General features: G+C 50.1%; 1 protein-coding gene across 2 annotated transcripts in view; it reads right to left on the bottom strand.

Annotated features, from left to right (window-relative positions):
• Positions 1 to 10,314, bottom strand: part of EML1 (EMAP like 1) — a 116,151-nt gene continuing 105,837 nt past the window's right edge. For both annotated transcript variants that reach the window (XM_072963699.1, XM_072963700.1), the window contains 5 exons: positions 5,073 to 5,170; positions 4,876 to 4,963; positions 3,447 to 3,542; positions 2,123 to 2,253; positions 1 to 1,582 (listed from right to left, as the gene is read on the bottom strand). In XM_072963699.1, the coding sequence (XP_072819800.1) occupies positions 1,457 to 1,582; positions 2,123 to 2,253; positions 3,447 to 3,542; positions 4,876 to 4,963; positions 5,073 to 5,170 (539 nt within the window). In that variant the 3' untranslated portion in view covers positions 1 to 1,456. The remainder of the gene's footprint in view (positions 1,583 to 2,122; positions 2,254 to 3,446; positions 3,543 to 4,875; positions 4,964 to 5,072; positions 5,171 to 10,314) is intronic.

Below are 10,314 nucleotides of genomic sequence, written 5' to 3'. Positions count from 1 at the left end.
TAATTTTAAATACTTTAATTTATACACTTTCACGATTATAGGTCAATAAGAAATCCACTTTCCAGATCTTATTTCATTATAGAATATATTTGATAAGGATACATACAAACAATCATCTTTAATACATGTTGTTTACTGGTGTCCGGCACTTCTGCAGCAGGCTGGAGATGTAATAAAAATGCTTCCCAGTGCTCGGCCTCGTTAGCCACTCCAAACAACCAGTGCTGTAGAGTTCAGACAGTTCAACTCATTTACTGGCCTGGAACAAGTGAAAAAAATCTTGATATTCGCCTTTAAGCCTGTTTAGTACTCTTCTGTTTTAAAATCTGAGATACATTCCCCAATGTAAACAATAAATTTCAATCTGTCACACAATTGAAATGGGTAAGGCCTTCTTGACAGTGCAGGCCACCTACGTTTTACTCATCAGAACGCAATCTTATTTCATAGTGTAACAAGCCGTCCGTGCACAAAAGACAGGAAAAGAAGCCGCCCTTCGTCCCTGGTGGAGCCTTCCGGACTTCTCCCCGCTGCAGGTGGATGGTACACTTAAGAGAGATCTTTTTGACTTGGTCTACTTGGTCTTAAAATACAAATATACAATGTCCATAAGCTAAATAGTAAAGCCAGCCTTACGTACTTATCATGAATTGCTAAAACCCTATACAAGGACGATACCATGTCATGCCAATTAATGTACAGAGGGCGGTGGCTCAGCATCTCCACCACGCATCAGGGCCCGGGAACGGGGCACAGAGGGGACTCGATTCCTGTAGGCGTTAAGTGGCTGCGGCACTGGGTCAGGCGGGCAGTCCGGCTGGAGCTCTGAAATGCCCGCGTACCCTGCGGCACTCGTGAACTTGATCTGGAGTAGAATCGGCTTAACACGAGGAGAATCTGACCCCTTTCTCACCAGCCTCCCAGAGGGAGAACTGAATGAAACCTTAGAACATGTAACCAAATAGTCTTCTTTGCACTTCCTGATTCAGTCGTGCAGATCAGTTATCCATTCTCTCCTCCACTGATTTCTCCTCTTAAAACCAATGAAGCAACTGATCAGGATTCAGTACCTCGTTGTCATTAACACCTGACTCGGAGCTCGACGGCGAGCCAGTAAAGCCCACGTACAATGTTTGCAAAGGCGTCCCGCAGCCGCTTCTCGACGGGTTCACGGAAGAGCTACGAAGGACACACCCGCCCCGTCTCGATGTCACCCTGATGTAAACCTTGGCATCCTTTCTTACATTAAGTGTGCTTTATACACTGAACAACAAAGGGGAGACCTGAACGGCTGATCTGCTGTGACGCTCACCGATCCACTAAGCTAAGGTAACCGTACAGGGCGTGGTTTTCCTGAGGTTTGTGAGAACTTGTCAAACGAAGCAGAAATCACGGTGACCGAGTGTGACGTGAGTCTGTGGCTCCGGCCGCTCCGCTCCCCTGGTTCTCGCTGGGACTAAATGACCCGCCACTGCATGATGCTCGTGTCTTTGCCGCCGGTGGAGATGAGGTGGCTGTCATCACAGAGGAAGTCGACGTTGGTGACGTGACTGCTGTGGCCACTGTACACGTGGCTGGGAGCCTGGGGAAGAAGGACGCGGGGGGAAGCTTCACGCAAAGCCAAGTAGGTGGCGTCCACATTCACGCTCCCGCTCCCCCGTTCTTCCCCACTCCTGCTCTCACTCCCGCCCGGACCAAACCACGCAGAGCCCCTGCATATCGACCACCTGGTCTGGTCGGGGGAGGGATGTGGGCAGGGAGAGGTTCAGCCCCAGAGGAGGGTGGACTGGATGCTGGGGTGGAGGGGTCCCCGGGAAGAAGGAGGGGGCATTCCAGGCACTGCCCTGGGCTCAGCTCAGCAGCTGGAGCGCAGGGAGCTGTGGGGGGGGGGAGCGAGTCCCACCAAGTGCAGAGGCAGACAAGGCAGAACCAGGTAAGGGCCGGGTGCCCCCTGGAGGGCAGCTGGGGGCCCCAAAGTGCTCCAGAGCAGCTGATGGTCACGTCCACATCCATGACTGGTGGCATTCACTCACAGCATCTTTCTATTCAAGTACCAACCAGCCAGGCCAGGTGGTGGGTGCACCCCAAGGGGGTAAGACCAGAGAGGAAGACGGTCCCTTACCCTGAACTGGGAGCAAGGGTAGGAGAAGAGGTGCACTTTGCCAAAGTCGTCACCAGTTGACAGCAGTTTTTTCTCATGGGCGCGACAGGCGGCATTGATGTCAGTTCCGTCCGAGCCTTCTGGCCACACTCCTAAATCAAAGACCACAGACAGAGCACTGGAAACACCAGGACACAACAGGGCCATACTGCGTGGGGAATGGACATCGAACTCTCACAAAAATAAAATGTCCTGGGCTTTAGAAACCAGGCCCAGACAAATACGTTGTCTCAGCTCCTGGTCTCCCTGTTTCTGTGATCATCTCTCTGCAAGCTGTTCTGGGAAACCCTCCACATGTAGCCCATTTTGCAGCAAGATTGTACCTCTTTTGGGCTACAGCAGAAAATAGGCCAGAAACCCTGGTTCCAAACACAATACCTCTCCTCTATCCCTGAAGCATCTGACGGGAAGTTGATTAGACCTAAGCCTTCAGGCTCCTAACTTTTCTTTTTTTGGGGTAACTCTTTACATATGAGTCTCTCACAAGGACTTTTTAAACTGTGGGACTGCATGTGGCTTTCAGGCTTGGTGTCAGCTCTTCATGGCAGCTGCCTGCCTGGTGGTGCTGGGCAGGTGTGGCGTCTGCCCGGGTGGACCTGGGGTGTGGTCTTGGGGGTGAGGTCTCCTCACCATTGGTCCAGGAAACCCTTTTGGTCCCAATAATTTTGGATGTGAAAGAGCTGCATGCACATCAGTTTCTCAACAGGCAATTCTGGAGTAAACCCAGGGCATCCTAGCATTTAATATGAGAAGATGGTAAAATGCCAGCTCTAAAGATATTTGTGAAATTCTCACCAACTTATTGACTTACGGTCATATGTAAAGAGATGATAAACACTTCCTTTCCTTTTTTATTCTGTTACATTATGGCAATTTATTTTAGACCATTTATGAATATATTCCTAATCTAAACTTTGAAGGAGGTGAAAAATTTAGTTTAAGGGCCAAAAAGATGTAATAACCCTAACAAGTGAAAATGAACTGATCGAACGCCATTTGGTGCCTTGGTCTAGGAAGTGTGGCACAACCTCCTATGAGAGGATTCTGGAGAATTATCTCAAGACCCATTTGGTACCAGAGAAAAGGATTAAGCCCCATCTCTCTGGTTCTTCTTGCCTGGCTACGGCCCTTCCCCAGGGCTGCAGCCAGAGTGTTCGTTGTCCTGTGGGTGTCACGTAGGCCGAGCAGTTTGAAGCTGACCACGAGATTTCAAAACTATTAGAGAAACATTGTAAAAGTAGACACATCTTATGTTTGAACCAAATGAAAGCTGCAGAAAACTTACCAAAGACATGGAATCCCAAAGTACAGGTGTACGTGGCCCATTCGATGTCTCTCGTAGTTTCCACACTTACGACTTGCTTACAAGCAGAGGGAATCCCTGGGAAAGGCAAACGCAGGTCTAGTGACAAAGAGCCAAAGCCCCCCCTCCTCTCCAGGCAAGGCTGGGCCTCTGGGGCCACGCCTCATAGGCTGCAGAGAGGGACACCGTGGGGACCACGCTCATGGCCAGAACTGAGCCCAAGCCCCGGGGCCTCGGTGCGGACACCTCCTCTTCTGTTTCCTCCCACCTCCTTCTCTGGGTCTGCTCCCCCCAGTCTGGCTTCTTTTCTTTGACCTCCTCTGGTTCCTAGGCCTCCGTCTGCTCTCTGTCCCCCTGGACACAACCTGCCTGCTGCTGTCAGGCTCCCTACACATGCTGGGGCACAGACAGACAGACACACACACACACACACACACACGCACATGCAATCCCTTCAGCTCCGGGTTAGGAATGGAAGCTTATGGAAACCAGTCACACCAAGTACCGGTGGCCTCCCAGGTGATTCGTTTGTTCCCCAACTGGGCTCTCACTAATGGAGTATGAGACCATGTCTGAGAACATTCTAGACGCATGGCCTGTCCCTGGAAACCATCCCCCTGCTTCTGCACCATGTCAGGCAGGGCCTTGGAGAGGGCAGTGAGGGGGACCCTGTGCCACCTGCCCCACCAGAGGGAGCTGATCTTCCTCCTCCTCCACTGCCAGCAGCCCTGCCCGGCACAGCTCTACAGGTCGGGGCCGCCTCCCCACCCACCAGCTCTGGATGCCCGTGGCCTGGTCCCTGAATCAAGATTTTCATGTCTGAAAAATGGGGCAAGCCAGAAGTGCTGTGGATCACCTGAGAGCATGTGGCGAGGCACACGGTACTTTCTAGGACCTTCTGGTAGGGCGGAGACAAGGCCCTCCTCTGCCTGTGACTCCTGTGCCCTGCACGTGGCAGGTGCTTAAAAATGTCAGAGGACCCAGCACCTGGTGGCAGGTAGCAAGTGCCAGCTGTCCCCTTTTTCCCCACCCAGCCTGGGCAAGACCTGGCCGGGAGGGGCTGGGGGAAGGGGAGAAGGGGCCCTAGGGGGCTGCTGTCCGCTTCATGGTCTCTGCCTGCTGGGGTGATGCCATCACGAGGGTCTCTCTCACCAGGACAGCTCTGACCCCACTCTCTTCTGCCTCCCCCTTGGGGCCCCGTTCAGCCTAACCCCAGGTCTCTCAGCGCCAGAAAGACCTTGAGAGGTTGTCCAGCCCAGCTCCTCTACTTTACAGAGGAGGAAGTGAGGCCCAGAGACGCCATCCCGCGCCCGAGTCCTGCGGGAAGTGGGTTTTTGCAGGAGGCCCCATTTGTTCTCAGAGTGAAGGTTCTATGTGACCTGCACCCAGCCCCTCCTGGGGAGCCACTCACAGTACAGGATTTCATAGTCTCCGGAGTTTGACACAAGGAACTGGGAGTTTACAGACCAGTCCAGGTGAGTGATGAAGCTGGAATGACCCTGGAGAGAAAATGCAGGGTGAGTTTCACTCCCTCACAGCTGCCCACCCGCACCGCCCCGAGGTGACAGAGGACCGCGCACAGCCCAGGAGGGGGGACCGCATGCTCACCGAGCACTTGCCCACCCGCGCGTACTTCCTCCCGTTGTCGCTGACTCCGTAAATGTAGATACAGTTGTCATGGGAGCCTATTGCTAAGAAATTTCCATCTGCGAAAACATGAGAGATTCCATTTCAGTCATTAAGAATAAACATTTTATCAGTTCCAAGGGATAATGTTAGTTGACATCACAGACTTAGAAAAAATAGCCATGAAGAGTTTCAAAGAGAAAAGCTTGCTTTTAAATAAATCCTATACCACTTTCAAAGCTATCTTTTGAAAATTCACATCTGCCTAGTTTCCTCTCCTTGTAAAAACCTTCCCTGGCCATCCCCACCAAGGAGGCGTCCTTAGTGCGACCCACAAAGCGCTCTGGGGGCACACACATCGCTCTTCACTGAACAGACCAGGTTCCCTCAGGCCTTTGACACTTTTCCTCCTGCCCCCTCACCCCAGCCTGGAAGGCCCTCCCCCATCACCTCTGCACACACTGTCCCCCCGCCTGGAAGGCCCTTCCTGCTGCTCTTCCCATGGGCCATCCGCGAGCGTCTCTGCCCCTGGGTCTCTGGCCTCAGGAAAGCTTAAGGGATCAGGCCGTGCTGCTTGTGCAGGAGGAGAAGCACAAGGGAAGGAGCTCAATGTGACATATGAGCAGAGCCGCCCGTACAGCTGACAGGTGACCGCGGCAGGTGTGAAGCCAAAAGGGGAAGTCCAGGATATAGTGGGAAGGAAACGGGGCCTCCAGATCTGTCCAGCGACAAAGCGCTAAGATGCCTGGCGCGCGTGTTAGGTGTGAGAACTGCCCCTACGACATTCCTATGTTTGACAAACCTACGGGGGCTGGCAGCCTACCGACAGTCAGAGCTGAGTGTGGCTTCAGTAAAAACTCACATAACTTCAGCTTCTTAGCATATGGCCATCTTACGGACAATAACTCATAAATGAAAAAATTTAATAAAATGTGACTGAAAGGGTTATTAGGTGGTCCACAGAAATACTCTAGGTTTGCAGTTCTCAGGCTGCTGAAGAACCTGCCCCCCCACCCACCCTGGGCGAGTCTAAGGCCCGCCTAGGCTCTGACTCACTGGCCCCGGGTGCGCACCTGTACCTGGGGTTACCTTTCTGAACCTCCCACTTCGACCAAACGCCAGATAGAGATTAGCAGCTGCAACCTGGCCCTCTCACTAGTGTCCACGGAACTGAGCCATTATCTGAGAGATGGGTTCTCAATCCACACAATTTAACTTGAGGAGGAAACTGCTTACCTCCCACACCCCCTGCTCACTTAACATCAGTCTCAAAGAGGATTTATGAAGCAGCCCCACTTCCCTGTGAAGCTCGTTCTGTGTAACCCGTCTGTGGCAGTGGGTGAGTGTCTGCTGACGGAAGAGATGTTCACATGCTGGGGTCTGGGGAAGTCACTCTGGCTTATACATAATTCAACTTGAATTTTACGCAAAAATTTTATGCTAAAATGAAACAGCCTGTTTGTGGCCTATCAAACATACATTGTACATCTGTTTTAATCATTACGGAAAAGGATGCATTGACCAGAAGTAAAGAATGGCCATGTTAAAAATGAGGACTAGACGCCTCCCTCCCTGGGGCCCCAGCGCTGGGCCCTCTTTGACGATTAGACCCCTGCCCGGGGGCCAAGGCCACACTGACTCGCTGTGCACCTGCTGATCCGATTATGATGTTTCTTTTTTTTAAAACCTTGAAGGAATGTACCCCTGGCTTGCTTGACGTTCTTCGTTCCGACAGGACATTAAACTGCTGAGAACCATGCCTCTCGGGGTCGGTTCCTCACAGTTATCTTGAGAAGTGTCTCCTGGGCTATAGTCCCCATTTTGGCTCAAATGAAGCTCTTTTCGACTCCTATCAGAGGCTGGTTTACTGACTGTTTCCATGGATACTGCCTACGTCACTGAGTGTGGAGGCAGCACTGGCCCCAGTCTGGCCTGGCAGCAGGAGTGCACCGGCCCTTCTCAGTATCCGGGGGCGCTGGCTCCACCCGTCAACTCAGGAACCATTTGCTTTTCCTCTGGCAGCTAACAAAACATCTAGAACTTGCATGAGTTGAGGCAATGAGAAAAAAGCCCTCGTGGTGTGATGTCTTCTCCTCTGAGCACACCACAGCTGATGGAGCTACTGGGAGATGGCGGCAAATCCAGGCTGGGATCGGGAGCAGGTTCCTAGAGCTCCGCATCAGTGGTAGCCTGTGCTTGGGCACCTAATTTGTGTGTGTGTGTGTGTGTGTGTGTGTGTGTGTATCTAAAATCTGTAAATACTTTTTTTTTTGGAGGCGAAGTAATTAGGTTTATTTATTTATTTATTTAATGGAGGTACTGGGGATTGAACCCAGCACCTTGTGCATGCTAAGCACTGTGCTCTACCACTGAGCTACACCCTCCTGCCCTGTAAAATCTGTAAATACCTGAATCCACGAAGGAGCCAGTAACCCACAGTGGTCCAGCGCATGTGCCTGAAACATCTTGTGTGCATCCCGGAAACTCACAGTGCTGACCACACTCTGCTTTGTAGCTGGTCAGCTGCACTGTGGTTCGCCTGTGCGCATTCATGCATCAACTAATACTTACCAAGCATTTTCTCTGTATTGCCTATTATTTTTACTCTATTGCATCTGCTCCCAGCTAGGTGCTGGGCATACCGGGATGAACGAAACATGGTCCCTATCATTCTGTGGGACTTGGAGCCCCAACCTAAGAATCTGGGGTCACCACTGCCACTGCTGCTGATGAAATCATAGCACCTGCGACATCTGCAATGACATCACATTACCGATGACATCATGTCACCCATAGCATCTGCTGACAGCGTCACTTTGCCCATGACACCTGCATAATGCTCTGCTCGCCAAAGAGCGCGTTCACAGCTCCTCCTTCAGCTGAGCTCCACATAACCTGCTGTCCGGTCTGACAAGGGACACCCGCTGCTGAAGACAGGGTGCTGGATCCACATGCAGGTTGCCCTGACTTGGCTCCGGGTCATCACCCTTGCCCCACACAGCCTCCAGGTAATGACTCTGGAACCTGAGAGGCAGAGTTACTGGTAGAGAGAGCTCTCTGGTCTCCAGGCAATGGTCATTAGTATAACTGATGAGAAACGGAAACAGACTTCCTGAAGGACCCTGCTATGTTAGCAGGAGCTGACAGACATCTGAGGGCCTTCTAGAAAAGCCCTCAGATGCAGACGAGGCCCTCCTGCATGTAGCAGAGGGTCAGAATAACTAAGAAAATGCCAAGACGCACATAAGAGGATGCAGAATATTGGCCAGGATTAACAGAATGAAATATAATCCTTAGAATGTCAAGAAAGGAGTCAGATCCTTCTCAACAGGGAGAAAAGGTTCCCAAGGTGGCTGTGCAGCTGTGTGTTTAGGGTGAAGAGTTGTAAACTTTTGGGTGCAAGCATCCCAAAGGGGTGTTCTTTCTGTAAGGTTACCTCTAGAGATCAAGAACACAGCCAGGCATGCGGTAGGGACGACTGTCCATTGGCTTATAAAATAGAAGATTCCTACAGAGTGGTAGCAATTCAGCCTTGGCCAAGTATTTCCAAGGAGCAAAACTGCTATGTCTAAGAATGTTCAAGTAGCTGAATGAGCCGATATCGCAGAGAAAGAGTGCTTCCTACATCACAAGCCCAGGAGGATGAGGCTTAGAAAACAGTGACCTGTAGCCATGAGTGTTTGGGGCACAGGTGTTGCCAAAAGGACTCAGGAGCTGACTTGAAGCAGCCAGTAATGGGTAAATGGTTCCACCTCCTACAACCATCACAGATTGAAACATATCAAGTATACTCAAATTTACAATGGCACTCAAACCACCATTACCACCAAGGGAGCAGAGAACAAGCTCTTTGTTTTGGAAACTGGTAGATAAAGTGAACGAAACCAAGCATTTGTCTTGGCTCTCCTGTTTGAACTCTACCATATGATGCGTGACAAAATAGTAGATGAAGGGAAGTTTCTGGGTCACAAAAAAGTAGATGAAGGGAAGTTTCTCTTTCTAGGATAATCTATCTAAGAAATGAAGAAGAAAGGCTAAAATGGGAAAGTCAATCATTTGCATCCCCTAATGGATTTACCTGTCGGACGTCAACAGCTGCTAAGGACAGAGAAAGTGAGACAAGCAGCCATCGGGTGTCTCCTGTAGGAAGAAGAGACCAGCACACACGGAGCCTGAATAGAATCTAGATCCAAAAATTACTTCACAGAAAAAACAGGGGACAGAGAGACATGCTAGATGACACCCCAGAGATGCACTCAGGAAAATCCAGAGTGTGGAGAATGCTCTGGGGGAAATGAGCCAGCTTCTTCAACAAACAACCTGCAAGTGGGTGGGGTGGGGGAGAGAGAGGGAGAGAGGATCTATGGCTTAAAAGAGACTTGTGAGTCCAAAATGGACAAATGATCAATGTTCCAAGCAGCATTATTCATAATAGCTGAAACACAGAAACAATCCAAATGTCCCTTATCTGAAGAATGGATAAACCAAAAGTGGTATGTCCACAAAATGGAATACTATCTAGCAATTAAAAAGAAATACACTATTGATACACACAATAACATGAATGAACTCAAAAATATTATTCTAAGTAAAAGAAGCCCAATGCAACAGGCTACATTTTGTATGATTCCATTGACATGAAATGTCCAGAAAAGGCAACTGATAGAGACAGAACAGCAGATCAGTGGTTGCCTCGAGCTGGAGGTGGGAGTGGAGATTAACTGCTAATGGGGAAGGAGGGAATTCTGGGGGTGATGGAACGGTTTTCTAAAACTGGACTGTGATGACTGTTGTACAACCCTACAAATTAACTCAGAATCACTGAATTGCACATTCGTCAAGGGTCAATTATTGTAGATCAATTATACCTTATTAAAGCTGTTAAAAGAGTCATCTTTTTTAGATCTATAGATAGTAACACCAACAGACGAAAGGGTAGGGTGTCTGGGAAGTGCTTCAGAAACAGCATGGTTGGCGGAGAGGTGGTTGGGATGAGGGTGTACCCCCCACTCCCTGCCAAAAAAACAACATGAGGGGGCACTGGATGAATGAAATGGCTGAGTCAATAACTGGAAGCTGGGTGATGGGTACGTGCGGGTTTATTATGCTGTTCAGTCTGATTTTGTCCATGTTTGAAACCTCCATCGTTAAAACTTAAAAAAAACACATAGGCATAGTGACCCAAAGGAGGGAGGCTGAGAACCCTCAAACGCCACAATTATGT

This window comes from Vicugna pacos, chromosome 6 (genome assembly GCF_048564905.1).
Source record: "Vicugna pacos chromosome 6, VicPac4, whole genome shotgun sequence".
In the NCBI taxonomy this organism is placed as follows: Eukaryota; Metazoa; Chordata; class Mammalia; order Artiodactyla; family Camelidae; genus Vicugna; species Vicugna pacos.
The sequence above is the reverse complement of the archived record's forward strand: the minus strand, read 5'-3'. Positions and strand labels throughout refer to the sequence as shown.